This window comes from Phoca vitulina, unplaced genomic scaffold (genome assembly GCF_004348235.1).
Source record: "Phoca vitulina isolate PV1807 unplaced genomic scaffold, GSC_HSeal_1.0 scaffold49, whole genome shotgun sequence".
Lineage (NCBI taxonomy): Eukaryota > Metazoa > Chordata > Mammalia > Carnivora > Phocidae > Phoca > Phoca vitulina.
In genome coordinates, this window is record NW_022589752.1 from 4,195,654 (window position 1) to 4,209,671 (window position 14,018).

At 48.0% G+C, this 14,018-nt stretch overlaps 2 protein-coding genes across 4 annotated transcripts in view; one reads left to right on the top strand and one right to left on the bottom strand.

The window, feature by feature from the left end:
- Nucleotides 1–5,541: 5,541 nt before the first annotated feature.
- Nucleotides 5,542–12,334, bottom strand: BHLHE41 (basic helix-loop-helix family member e41). The gene is made up of 5 exons (XM_032432690.1): nucleotides 11,857–12,334; nucleotides 11,657–11,720; nucleotides 11,224–11,331; nucleotides 10,786–10,897; nucleotides 5,542–10,323 (listed from the first exon to the last, which is right to left on the bottom strand). The coding sequence occupies exons 1-5, from the start codon at nucleotides 12,249–12,251 to the stop codon at nucleotides 9,215–9,217; spliced, it is 1,788 nt and encodes a 595-aa protein (XP_032288581.1). The 5' UTR covers nucleotides 12,252–12,334; the 3' UTR covers nucleotides 5,542–9,214.
- Nucleotides 9,249–14,018, top strand: part of SSPN (sarcospan) — a 115,321-nt gene continuing 110,551 nt past the window's right edge. Inside the window, exon 1 of one of the 3 annotated variants that reach the window (XM_032432694.1) lies at nucleotides 9,249–9,301. The gene's annotated coding sequence lies outside the window, so the exon portion shown is untranslated. Of the gene's footprint in view, nucleotides 9,302–12,413; nucleotides 12,604–13,848; nucleotides 14,014–14,018 lie in introns of those variants that run through there. The other 2 variants (XM_032432692.1, XM_032432693.1) reach the window with 2 other exon arrangements.

Sequence of the window (14,018 nt, forward strand, 5' to 3'; positions counted from 1 at the left end):
ATTTTATATAAGGTCTTTGGGCTGCTCAGTGAGGGCCTCTCTCAAAAAGTGGCATTTGAGCAGACATCTATAAAAAGGTGGGAATTGGGGGGGTTTGGAATCAGCTATCCAAACATCTAGGGCTGAGTGTTGCAGGCAGATTGACGAGCAAGTACAAATATTCTGGTAAGGATCAAGCTTGCCCTCTTGGAAGACCAGACAAGTGTGGATCCAGGGGGTGAGGAAAGGGGAAAAGGGATAGGAAAGAGGGTGTGCGCATCGATGGGACTAGAGATTTATTACTTTCACCTGGCATTTTTCGTAAGTGCCAAGTTAAAAAAAAAAAAAATCCAGTGCAGAGGGATACTGATCACGAGTTTTGAGCACCATAATGGGTGATGAATTTGTCAATATGGATCACTGCCGTATCCCCGATGCCTGGCACATAGTAAGAGCTCAGTATAAATTTGTTGAGTGCATGCTTGAAGTCTATCTTTAATTTTTCAACTTTCAGGATATTATTAACTATGCCGTCTCGGACATTATGCATATCTATCATTAAAAGGCCAGCAACAAACAATGAATTCGTCTTGTGCTTTGTGAACGTCTCTTAGCTTACAGCAGTCTGTCTCCAGGGTGGCACTGACTGTGCCCTTTACACTGGACAGTACACAACCTTTCTATGATGTCTTTGCAAATACTGGCACCTGACCTGTCCAAATATTACTGGCAACGCCGGAGATCACTTTCCATCACAAGACCAAAACCATATTTGCAGGAGGCAGTGGTGCTTCCCTACTTTTGTTACACTGCTGGGTATTCTCGGTTATCTAAAGGGCATCCTGAAGTCCAAATTCCTCCACGCTACTCATTTTAGATTATTTATAAACATGCATGTTTCTAGAAGTTTTACAAAATCAACGCGAACACTTCGAAAAGTGGAAGTGTGCGATTTAATCACTTTTTGTAGAATATAACTTAAAAAGAAAAGCCATCCCTCAGCCCCTGACTACATTATGTTCCTTCACTTTACCGCACCACTGGTGCCACAAAAGCACTTTTTTTACTGTACACCCTGCACGGAAAGTCCCAATGTATTTTATCACAATTAACTAAATCCCCTAGCGCTTAATCAGTGGGAATTCAATTTGCAAAACAGACCAACGAAAGATGCAATGCCTCCACCAGCCTGGTTTGCCCAGATATCTGGTCTAGCACTCTCCCCAGTCCCACCGACCGCCCGGGGTTTCTCCAGCAAGACGTGGCCCGGGAACCAGGGCAGGACGCGGTCTGGCTCTAGTCCCGGCGCGGCCGGGTGTGTCCGCCACCTTCCTTCCCCCCAACCCCCGCCCCCGCGCCTGGCACTTCACTTCCCCCGGCCGCGGCCAGCCCAGGCTTGAAGTCCCCGCCCCAAGGCCCTCCCCGGGAGGCTGTCGACCTTCCTCTAACCCGCGCCCAGGAGGGCAGCTCGGAAACTGCTGTGTCAGAATGGTTCGAGGAGCCCGGAGTCCGAGCCAGCTTTAATTTGGGAGGAATGACTACCTAGGGCTGGCCCGCTAGGACTCAGCAGGGAAGACTGTGTCGCAGCTGTTGGGAGGGCGCGTCCTCAACCCCACCCGGCCGCGGCGCCCTCGGCCCTGCAATCCTTCACCGGACCCGCAGGCCTCCAGCTCCGGGGGCGCCCGCGTCTGCAAGAGGGGGGCGGCGGGCGTGGGGGCTAGTGCGCACGCGCGGAAAGCAGCGAGCGGGCGTCTCCCCGCCCCCGCCCCGCCCCCTCTCACGTGCCGCGCAGCGTGCGCCCGGGCATGTGCGGGCGCACGTGACAGCGCCGCGTCCGGCTCCGGCTCCCTCACCCCGTGCGGCTGTACTTTGAACCCCGGCGTGGGAGGGGGAAGGGAGGGTGGGGAGGGAAGGCGGCCGGGAGGGGACCGGAGGGGGAGGCCGGCCTCCGGGAGAATGATATCATCCGCAGATTTATCGCTAGGCAACCTAAGAATGCTTCTCTCTTTCCAATGCTAGAGCTCCTTGAAGATCTCAAGGCTGATGACATTATTCCCCCCTGCTTTAATTCTCCACCAAGCAGCGCTCGTGTGGCGAACTAAGGAGCTAGAGTCGGTTTACCAGTTTTTAAATGAGTACGTTTCAAACACAGAGCTCAGAAATAGATCCATCATCGTGCCCACTTGCGTCTGCAGAGCTCTCCAGGGGTGCGGGCATATAGTCAGGTTTCTTCACCTGTTCGGTCACATGAGGATCAGCCGGCTAGCTACAGTACAGCTATGCAGATGAGCCTTGTTCAACATAATATATACTCGAAAACCAAGCCCTGCTTAAGGTATCATAGAGAAGCCGGTGTCTTTAAAATGTGGTGTTACAGGATATTTTCTGACTCCCTAAGTAACTGAGGTCTACAGGAATTGGATGCAGGTTGAAGTTCCATTGTGAAAACTAATTTTCTAAACACGATGCTGAACCTGCAAAGCCTCATATGGAAGCAAAGTTTATTACAAGGCTATGCGGTGGATACTCAATACTTAAGTTGTGAAGCATTTGATATTCTAGGTATACACATGTGCACACCAATATGTAAAAGACTTCAAATTGAAACTGTAGCTAAAGTTTACAGCACCCTAAAAATATCCCATGTAAAAACTGTAGCAAAGCGCCCTCTTTCCTACTTCCTCAATTCTAAATGTTCCTTCTGTCCAGATTCATAGTTTGCTTTGATTGCTTCTTTCATGGAGCGTCTTTAGAGTTCAACCAGAGCCACATAGGTAGGAGGGGTAGAGGCAGACGTGGAGAGCTCACCAGATCATGTGGGGACTTCCAAACAAAAGAGGGCACATTTCTGGGTGTCTCCAAATTGAGTAAACAGCAGAATTGTACGGTTCTTTGTAGGGGACCTTGAATATTGTGTCTCCAGAATTTCTGTATCTTCAATTATTGCATGCTCTATGCCATGTTTTAGAAAGCAAACCATTACCCGACAATCTTTCCTTTCTCCACCAACAACACATACTCTGCCTCTTAGGATCTCACAGGGTTGAGCTCAACTCATGTCATGAGCAAAGGTCAGACTGTCCCCTCCTCATTGTTATTGTTATGGGGTAATAACATAAAGAGCAGTGGACTCAGAACTAAAAAATCTGGTTCCAGTCCTGATTCTGCTGCTTATTCAGCTACGTGACCTTGGACTAGTTGCTTGCTTCAGCTTCCTCCTGGAGGTTTTAATAAATAGACCTTAGGATTCCTTGTTTCCCTCTAGAACTGCTCTCTCTCTCATTTCCCCTTTAGGTACTAAGTGAAGAACTTGGATCATCATGCCTTTTCTTTTTTTTTTTTTTTTTTAAAGATTTTATTTATTTATTTGACTGAGAGAGACACAGCGAGAGAGGGAACATAAGCAGGGGAGTGGGAGAAGGAGAAGCAGGCTTCCTGCAGAGCAGGGAGCTGGATGCGGGGCTCGATCCCAGGACCCTGGGATCATGACCTGAGCCGAAGGCAGACGCTTAACGACTGAGCCACCCAGGTGCCCCATCATGCCTTTTCTTGAAGGGAAAGAAATCACCCTTAGTTTCTTCTGTAAGACAGATAAATGGTTGAGGTGAGATCAAACTCCTTGTGAGGTTCTAGCCCCTCTCCTCACCTTCTGCATTAGAAATTATCATGCTATAAATGCTGGCCTTTGCAGTAGGAAACACCATGACCCCTCAGTCCCAGCTCATGGTTCAGGTTCCCAGGAGGAGATGATGGTGAGAGCCATCATACAGCTGTCAAGTTCTAAAGAGACTGAGAAATCAGGAAATCAGTGCTCAGACATTAGTCAAATATAGCCAATTAAACTCCTGGTGCTCAGCACAGGACCAGAGTATATCAGAACCTTCTCCTTGGAGATGGCCCCATGGACTCCTTCCCTTGTTTATTCTGTGAAACCCAGCTACAACTCTAGGCCTCTGACCCGGGCAGATGAAGGTAGCACCCCTCACCCCCTAGTATTGTATTCACCTTTGTATAGCCCTTAGTATGTTGCATTGTAATTTATTTTGGTGTGGGTGTCACCCCCACTAGACTTTGAGATCTTCAGAGATGATTAATCTTTGGTTATCCAGCACTATCACAGCAAAACCCATACCTGTATCCCCATACCCACTGTTTGTTGACTTTATAGGCTCACAGAGAAAAGGCGTGTGTTACAATCAGTAGGGAGTCTGAAACCTCTTACCGGAAGCTTTCTGATGGGTGTGTCTAAATTCAGAGGCAGCATCTGGACCTACATACCTCCCTCCCAGTTCTCCAGAATGGTTTGGCTGGACCTGCCACCCAATATTTCCAAAACTCAGAAGTGGAAGAAATTATACACCAGAAGCACGGCCAGGGTCATCCATGAATCAAAATGCTGTATCAGTTTTCACATAATGGCCCTGTTCACCTATTCCTATCAATCTGGGAGAAAGAAGTGTTGATCAAATAAAATAATTTGTTTCGGTTGTGGAAATGTCTGTATTTTGTGGTTAGTTGTGGAATAAAGCCATTAGAAAGCTGCTTTTTTATGTAATGAGATGATCAAAAAATATATAAACTATCTGAGGGCTTTTGAATAAGTGTTCTGATAGGGAACATTGCTGAGAATGTGCAAAGTAAAAGAAATGAAGAAAAAAAAGGTTGTGGGAGAAACATGTTACTGATTCTACGACCTCACACAATTTAGCAAAGTGCCCCTCAGGTACTTCTGTTAGAGCCTATTTATTCTAATTTTAGACACATTTCAAATGGGTGTGGTTTTGGTTAAATGGTTTCCCAGGCCACAGTAAGTCAGAGATAGCAAATTAGATAAGAGTTGGAGGCAGGCACTCTGACACATCAAGAAGTGACATCCGGCAGCCTGATCAAGAGTAAAAATACTGAAAAACCTATAAAAAGCAGATATAAGAACTCAAAAATAATTTAGCGCAGATGCCAGATGAATGCATAGTGCAAAAGTGATGTTTATCGTGTTGACCCTGATTTATTGAGAATAGATAACTACGGAGAGGGTATTTATTTCTAGGACATGTGTAAGACACTTTAGAGGACACGTGTAATATTTTGGTAAGCTTTCCACTAAAAGAATGTAAGGAAAAAAAGAAAAGATAAACAATATTGGCACTTGAACATAGAAGCTTCAGTTTTCTGAATCATTGTTTCGTGGGGCACATATCATTCCCTGAGGCCAGATAACTTGGGCATCACTGAATTCAGAATTTTAAAATATCAACTTTTAAAAAAAAGTTATAGTTTTACATTTGTTTGGAGTTTCCAATACTGAATCACTGAACTAGTGCAAGCAACCCAATTATAAGACAACTGTCCAACTCCTTTCTAGGAGCCTATTTTTAAAGTACACGCTGAACATGTTTTTCAGTATAAATCTCATCCTGTCACAGGAAATGTGTGATAATTTTCTGTGTAAATCTTCTAGTAAATTCTATGAAAAACTAGGACTTCCACTGGACTTTAGCCTACACTGTATATCCATTTTGAGCTGATGTAAAGCAACACAGAACAATGGGTATTGATCTGAGATTAAGAATTTTTGTTTAATGAAAAACATCAGATTGCCATCTGAAGTAAAAGACTATTATCACAATAGTACAGCCAGCTTTCGGCATTATAATGGCCTTGATCGGTTCATGAGGGCTCTGTTCATTTCTATCTAAAGGCCTTAGTATGTTTGCCCAGCCTTGTTTTCTAAGGATCTCAGAACTGGCAATCACCTTCCATGGAGAGCTTCAAAATTGACCTGTGACATATTCAGAAATAGGCTGAGGCTTCTTTTACCTACTTTTGAACAAATCTCAGATGATGAGCAATAACCAGACTTATGGCCTGCATGGCCAATAACAGAGAACTAAATGAAAAATAGTTTTCACCATGATAGGAACTAAAACTCCAGTCATACTTTAAATAGCTATTAAAAATGTAGTTTCTAGTGCCTTAGCTCTTTGTGCAGAAAAGGCCACTTATCAACTCAATATAACGTTTGCTGAGAAATATATGTATGCAAAATCAAGTGGCATAATACTACACATATACTATATGTATAAAAGCAGCACTAACCCACGATTCATATTTGTCTTAAGTTGAAAAATCACATATATTACAACACATTTTGGTTAAAATTTCACCACTGCAGGTATAGGACCATCCTTAGTGAATCAATACTGGAGTCATTACTCCAGTGTTTTAATTCATGACATAATCAATTACCAAAATAACAATTTTCAGATGCCACATAGAAAATATTATTTTGCAGTTCTGTTCTCACTAACTTTATCTTATTACTATGTAAGTATATAGGCATTTGGACTAAATAACTGACCTGTAAAATCTGGCCCCACCCTAAGGTTTTTTACTTTATTATACCAAATTATACAAATGCTAAAACATTTATGGTTCTCTGATTTACTTTGAATCTTTTTTGGTTGTGAAACTAATATTATTACAATATGGCATTAAAATGTAGCTCAAAATATTTAAGATACTACTTTTTCCCATTATTCTGATTTAGACAATATTTTTCTAAGTTCAGTACATTACAATGCTCAAAAATCCTACATAGTTTTCTAATGGTAATTTTTATTTCCTTTGTTCTTGTGCTTTATTTATGACGTTTCATGAATGCTGCCCAATCAAATTCAGTTTATGTGGTTGAAGATGCTGCAGTGGGAGGTAGTTTACTGACTGGGGGAGACAGTAGATCTGGCCTTTTGTGCTGGCTCCGGGTAGCTGTTTATCTGATGTTAGGAGGATATATGGTATCTCTGGGCTTCATATTATAAAATGCAGGGGGCTGGACAAACTGATCTCTGAGGTTCCTTTGGCTCCACATTCTAGGACTTGTAGTTTGGTTGCAGTAAGTCAGCAGAGGGAGCACTTTTTCTACGTCTCATAAATTTTGACTATTATTTCAACACCTTTCAAAAATCAAGGGGTTTGTGAAGAACGTTATTGAAACTAAAAATTGACAATCCTTCACATATCGGATCACAAATTTGGTTATGAATCTGAGAAAAGTCTACAACTAATTCTTTCTTTTCCTTGAATTCCATGATTAAGTCCCACAAGAGAATTCTTTTTATAAAGGTTAAGGAGCTAAAAATATAAGGAGAAGTTAAGCACCCCTAAGTGGCACTGTATTTATACTGGACCCAGTGAAGGAGAAATGCCAGACCATACAAAAGTCTATCTGGAGTCAAGATGAGAAGTGAAAAATTCATCAGTCAAAAACATTAGTAAATTTGGTCTAACATAAACAGACCACGCAAGTGATTGGTAGGGTTTTCTTTTGCACTTTTCATTGAGATACATTGGAAACAAGTAGGTAGACACGGCCAGAGCTTGGAGGCTTGTAAGAAACTGGAAACGTGTGATATCAAGCCAATGACAAAGTACATCTGAGAACGTTAATAACTTTCATCCCTAAGTTCATAGATACCTTAAAACTAATTGAGCATTATGTCTTTTTAATTAGTAGACAATCTCATATCGTATATTAAAGTTTTTATTCCTTAGTAAGAATTTTAAAATCACAAAATAGTGTGGCAATATTTAGGTAATAGAATTTATGGAGGGCTGAAAATACTAGAATATAAAGATAATTTCTCATTTATCTTCACATACTAAAATTTTCTAAACCAGCTGGTTTCTTGCAGACGGTATTTATTTATTTTTTTTAATAATTTAAGACAGCATAAGCTTGTACCAAGCATAAGCATTGTAACAAAAGTGCAACTTTTCAGCAAATCCTCCCCAAAAGATATTTTAACTCAAAATATCATTAGCACATAGTCTCTCCCTACAAAAATAGCATGTCAGACATCATTAATCGGATGTATTAACAACTATGTACATAAGAGCCACCTTGTAGGCTACGATTTAACGTTGTTTAAACACAGCGTTTGAGGCAAACAAAGCAACAGCAGCGGCAAATGCACCAAACTGACTAAAAGACCCAGATATTTTCTTCGCTTATAGTCAGACTGTTGTGTCTCACCCCTTACATAACATTCAAGTGAGATTTCTCACAGTGCTACCTTGGCAACAAACTAAAAATATCTAGACAAGGTCTTGGTTTAAGCCTTATTAAAAAAGCTTTCTTTGTGATTATCTGGTATCTGGTTTGGTCTCCAGAAAATACATAGACTTGGAGATAGGAAGGCCTCACAGGGCTTCATTCCACATCTTTACAGCTTTTCCAACCAAAACTGACCAGTTTAATGCTTTCCTCCCCTTTTGTTATTTAACAGAATATAGGATAAATCATTGTGGATTTGTTTTCTTTGTTTTTAAGTTCAGTGCGCATTCCTTTTTTACAGCAAGATTATAAAAACTTAGGAATATGGTGAATTAAATAATGACAAGGTGGGAATAGATGTACTATATATATATATATAGTACTATATATATGAATGAAATTAAGACACGTCAATTGATTCACGGTCAATTTCTCCATAAAGTGCTAGTAAGTGTACCAAGAATGATTCTGGCCTTCCTCATCCATCTCCTTCCCTGACTCAGTTCTGACAACGGCCCAACTCCGAGTCTCTTTAAACAAGAGCAAGTTACTAAGGGATACCATTCAAACCACTTCAGAATAGGTTGCAACGTAAGTGACTGCATTTTCACTTCTTCCTCTTTGAAAAATATATGCCTTTAAAAAAAGCTGAACATTATAAAATACTGAAGAGTAAATTCAATTCTAAAAGATCCTCATTCTGGTTGTGGAAAGCCTCCTGAAGCCGGTGGGAGAGCTCTGCGACAGGCAGATAATAACTACCTGCTGGCTGTTGGAGGTCAACTCCTCGGCCACCTTTCCCCTACCTTGGTTCAGTCAGCTCACCCACAGAGCAGACCCTTCTTCCTCCAGAATTAGGTTCTGTATTTTAAAAGATAATGGAACATGGCCTAAAGGAAGGCAAAACTTATTTGGGCGAATTTTTTAAAGAAGAAAGTATCAATATCGCAGAGGTTCTTTTAGAGCTGGTGGGGGAAGAAAGGGACGTTAGTGTGCGGAGGGTGGGGTGGTGAGGGATGAGCAAAACAGGAACTCCAAATGTACACGAAACACCTGTGTTGTTTTAAAAGCCTGTCGTGCATCTATTACACTTCCTCCCTTAAAAACGTTAAGGGTGTTTTAACTTATTAATATTATTATTCCGCGTGAACCCTCGTCCTGTCTAAGAAAGGGGGCGAAGATTCAGTGGGTTTCCTTTCCTGGCTGCGAGGGATCTTCCTGAGCAGTGCTCTCCGGGTTCCCGGGCTCGCGGGCGCCGGCGAAGGACAGGTGGGTGCGGCCGTGCGGGTGCGGGGGGTGCAGCGCCCCAGGGGGCGCCACCTCGTGCGGCAAGAGGGTCGCGGCGGCGGCGCTGGCCTTCTCGGGAGGGGGCGACAACACCGAGGACAGGCAGGGGAAGGCAGCGGCGGCGGCGGCTGCGGCGGCGGCTGCGGCGGCGGCCGCCGGCGCGGGGATGCCGGGGTACAGCAGTGGGAACGGGGCGGCGGCCGCCGCCGGGTACAGGTACTTCTCCAGGCCGCTCTTGTCCAGGAAGGGCTGCACGTAGGCGGCGGCCGCCGAAGGCGAGAGGAAGTAGAAGGGCAGGCAGAAGGGGGCCGCGGCGGCCGCGGCGGCGGCGGGCTGCGCGAAGGGCGCGCCCCCGCCTCCGCCGAACGCCACCAGCGAGCTGAGCAGGGCCGCGTCGGGTCTCAGCAGCGCTGCCGCGGCGGCCGGGTCCGGCCCCAGGAGCGCGGCCGCCGCTGCCGCCGCGCCGCCCCCCAGGCCGCCGCCGCCGCCGCGGGAATCCAGCTTCATCCTCTTGGGCGCCGGCGAATCCTCCCCGGGGGGCTCCTGCTTGATGGTGACGCGGCCCACCCCGGAGCCTTTGCCCTTCTCGCGGTCCGGCCTCGCCTCGGCCTCGCCGCCGTAGCCGCTGTCGGTGTCCGTGTCGTTCTCGGCGGCGAGCTCGGCGCTGGGCTGAGTCCGCTGGATGACCGGCACGCAGTGGGCGAGGGGCTCAAGCTTCTGCCCGGCGCGCTCCAGGCAGGGGGCGGCCGCGGACCCTGGGGCGGCGGCCGAGGGCGCGCCGGTGCCTTTGCTCAGAGGGACCTGTTGAGTCAACAGCTGGGGGGTGGGCAAGAACTGGGTGGCCACGGCGTGCAAGTGGTTGATCAGCTGGACACACCGCTGCTCTCTGGGCGTCCAGCTCTCAAACCGGGAGAGGTATTGCAAGACTTCTTTGGCGCATGTTTGAAATCCCGAGTGGAACGCATCCAAGTCGGACTGAATGGGCGATTTCAGAGATCGCTCCCCTAGGATGAGGAAGGGGGTGGGGGTGGGGGCAGAGGAATGGAGGCAAGAAGAAAAATACCGACGTTAAAACATCTGCTTATCACGTGGGCCCTACATTGACTAAAGTGATCTCGGTTTTTCCTCTGTATTCGGGTGATATAATCCACCGGTTGCCGGGGTGAGGGGGTGGGGGGTGGTGGCGGGGGTGGGGAGCAGGGGGGCGCCCTACTCCCAGCTGAAAAACCAAAGTGGAGAGCGCAACCGCCACTTTAAATAAAAATCTGATTCCTCTGAGCTGCTGAAAGCCTCTGGGATGCTTCGGGAAATGGGCACTTTCCAATGAAGGGAAAGTATAAGCAATTTAACAAATGAGAGTGAGCCCGTGGGCCCAAGGAAGGGGGTGGGTGCAGAGTCCTAAACACTGCCCCTCTGTGGGCTGCCCAGCTTCATCAGGGTGGGTTGGCCTCCCTGAACTGACTTACCATTCTGTAAAGCAATTATCTTCTGATGCTGCTGCTCGGTTAAGGCTGTTAAAGCTTTTAAATGTTTCAAAGTTAATTCCAAGACTACCGCTTTCTCCAGATGCCCCAGAGTCTGCAGTGGTGCAAAAGAGAAGGGGGCACTTGGTTACTTAAAAACACACATTTGGCTTGATTGGCTCTCCACTCAGCACAGCAACTTAAGCAAACATTCTGAAAGAAGTGCTATTCCTATACTTCTTGAGCTTTCCAGAAGACGGGTTATACATGATTTCTTGCCTTCAGTTGTGAGCACCTACTCTTGAGTTTGTGGGAAACTCTACACTACAGCACAAGTTGTAAGGCATATGATATTTACATTTATTCTTATATCTCTGGGAGTAGTACCAAGCTATTAACACGCCCTTGGAGAGCAGCAAAGAATGAAAATGTGCATCTTACTGTTAACTTCAGATGTTCAGGCAGTAAATCTTTCAGCTGAGCAATGCATTCATTAATTCGATCTCTTCTTTTCTTTTCTATTAATCTGTGCGGTAATTTGTAGGTATCCTTAATATACGACAATCATGGAAGAAAGAAAACAATAAGCTACACATTTATTGGATAAATCAATAACCCCCCCTCAGAAAACCCCCCATATTATGTGATAAACTATGCCCAAGAAACCTTTTCCTCTGGACTGTTCTGAAATGCAATTTGAATTCAGGTGTGATGTTTAATCTCCCCCTGAGAGTATCCAGCAAACCACTTAAAATTCACAGTTGGGGAAGCTCAAGGGCTGGAATGTATTTGCGGGCAGAGCTTCGCTGTGAAATCAATGACCCTAATTAACTATCCAGGCAGGTTATGGGGAACATCGGAAACTTACACTTACCTTGCTATCGTCTCGCTTCATGCTCCTTTTGGGCTTACACATATACAAAGAGGAATAGTCCAGTCTGCAAAACAGAAATCAGCATCAGGCACCCATTCGGGGAGGGCCACTGCCCTTGCCCGCTCCATACCACTTTCTGGAGAAGAAAAAAAATCACTCTGAAGCCTAGACAGATATTCGCAAGGGTGCGTGCACCTTACCCTATAAAATCTCTATGTTCCAGTAACTGTCTCTCTTGCAAATGAGGAATTCCTTCGTCCATGTTCAACCGCTGTCCGTTTCCTCTGTTTCGATTTTTGGGGTTCTGTTCTATAATCTGTGGGACGATAGCTTTGGGAGATCTTGGGGGTATCTGTGCGTCTCCAGTCTCTCTCTCTCTCTCTCCCTTCTTCAGTGCAGTGTTGAAAGTGTGAAGCAGTTGGTTCCCCCCCCCTCCCACCGCGCTCGCTCTCTCGCACACACGCACACACACGCACGCACACTCGCGCCGGCCCCACTGCGCTGGTAGTTTGCTCTCACTCCGGGCAGTGTTTGGCCACAGGGCACGCGCGTCGCCGGCCAGACCAGCACCCAGCTCACGTGCGGAACGTACCATCCGCGGTCCAGCCCGGAGGGGGGCGGGGGAGGAGGGGCCGGGCCAGGAGGGGGTGTCGGGAGCAGGCTGTGAGGGAAGGCGAAAGGCAGGAGGGGGCGGGGACACCTGATCAGGGCCACCGGAAAGGAAAAACAACTTCGGCCAAGCTATTCATCTTCCCAAAGGCGTTGCAGTCAGCTGGGGGAGGGGGAGGAGGCGCCGGGGGTGCGGGGCAGCCCGGGCTTCCTCGGCTCGGAAATGCTACTCCCTCAGTTCGTCCGTCATTACGGTGCAGGAACGTGAACGTGGCTTTTTGCTTCGCCACCGACTGCACCGGTGGTTTGGACCAGAGAAAGGAAAGAGAGAATTCACGGTGGGTAAACTTCAGTCCCGAAGGAACATTTGGAGACTTGTTTGCTCATCGCTCAGTGGCCTGGGGGGACCCCTTGGCCCCGGTTGGAGGTTGCCCCTTAATGGGGCAACTTGAAATCCGCTCCCTGAAGGATTTAAAATAAATGAAAATGTAGTCACTGGGTCAGAATGTCGCAATCCAAGTGTCTTTCGGCGACACGGTGTCCCTGAGCCACCCAAACTTCCCGCAGCAGCCGGAATTGCGGTGCCACTAATCACAGAAACAGATGACGACGATTGGGGCCTCTGGTGCTCCCAGAGGAACGCGGCAGGAGGGAGGGGGGAGGAGGGGGTGGCACAAGAGGGGCTACAGCGGAAAAGCAATGCAGCATTATCACTCGCTAGCTAAACTCCGTCGCCCCTCATCGCCTCGGGTGCTGCTGCGTGGTTCTCCCCCCCACCAACCCCCCCGTCCCCCGCGGTGTGATAAGCGACGCCGGGAGTGTGCAGAGCCCACGTTTACTACCGCTGGCACCTCCAAAGCCTCCCTCCTTAATCCTGTCTCAAACGGGTACCAGCACAGGGCCAGCAACGTGATCCGACCTGCCGCTGCTGCCACATCACTGCGCGGGGAACCCGTGCGCGCGCGCGCTCGCCCTGTAGCAGCGGCGCTCGGCGCGGGGAAGCGCCAGCCAGCACGAGCCGGGTTATCTTTCCCCAGAGCCATCCCGGGAGCATGACTCACTGCTAGCGAGAGTTACCAAGAGGTGCCCAGAGATGCGCACTGCCCACACCGCCCGACGCAGCGGGCGACCAGGGGCCTTGGAGGCCGGGGGGGTAGGGGGGGGGGGGGGGAATCTCGTCCTGCGGGACTCCCAGGGCTCCCGCCCCGCTGCTGCCGCCACTCGGCTCTGCTGGGGGAGGAAAGGAGAGAATATATGTTGATTTCTCTTATATAAGTAGATAGATATAAAAATCAAAGGTTTTTCCTTCCTGCAGCAAGAGTAAGGTTCAATTCTCCTGGGTTATCCCCGAAACCTTCCTTATTGCCAGCGGCGCATGAACCAAGGGGAGAAGTACGCCGAAGGAACACGCACAGGGGCGCAGCAGGGACTGGGGCCGTCGCTACGTGTCCCCCCCCCACCCCGGCCCGCCCCGCACAGCGCGGGTTCCGGGGACGGATCTGGGTCGCGGGAAGCGGCGGCTGGGAGGAGGTCACGTGTCTGCGGGAGTCGCGTCTCCTCCCAGCCTCCAGGAGCCGCCCGGGCCGCGGCCGCGGCGCGCGCTGCTGCAGTCTCCCGAGTCCTGGGCGGAGACGCGCCGCGTCTGGCTTCGTGACTCCCGCGGCGGCGGCGGCGGCGGCCCAGGCTCACCCCGGCAAGAGGAGACGCTCGCGGTCCGTCCACTTCGTCTCGGGAGAGGGCCCTTGAAGGTCTC

Excerpts from the sequence above, each read along its gene's own strand:
- BHLHE41 (XM_032432690.1), bottom strand. The coding sequence starts at position 12,251 with ATGGTACGTTCCGCACGTGAGCTGGGTGCTGGTCTGGCCGGCGACGCG. Across the intron at positions 10,898-11,223 it reads CTGAACATCTGAAGTTAACA|ACTCTGGGGCATCTGGAGAA; the intron begins GTAAGATGCACA and ends GCACCACTGCAG. Across the intron at positions 10,324-10,785 it reads GATAATTGCTTTACAGAATG|GGGAGCGATCTCTGAAATCG; the intron begins GTAAGTCAGTTC and ends TCCTCATCCTAG.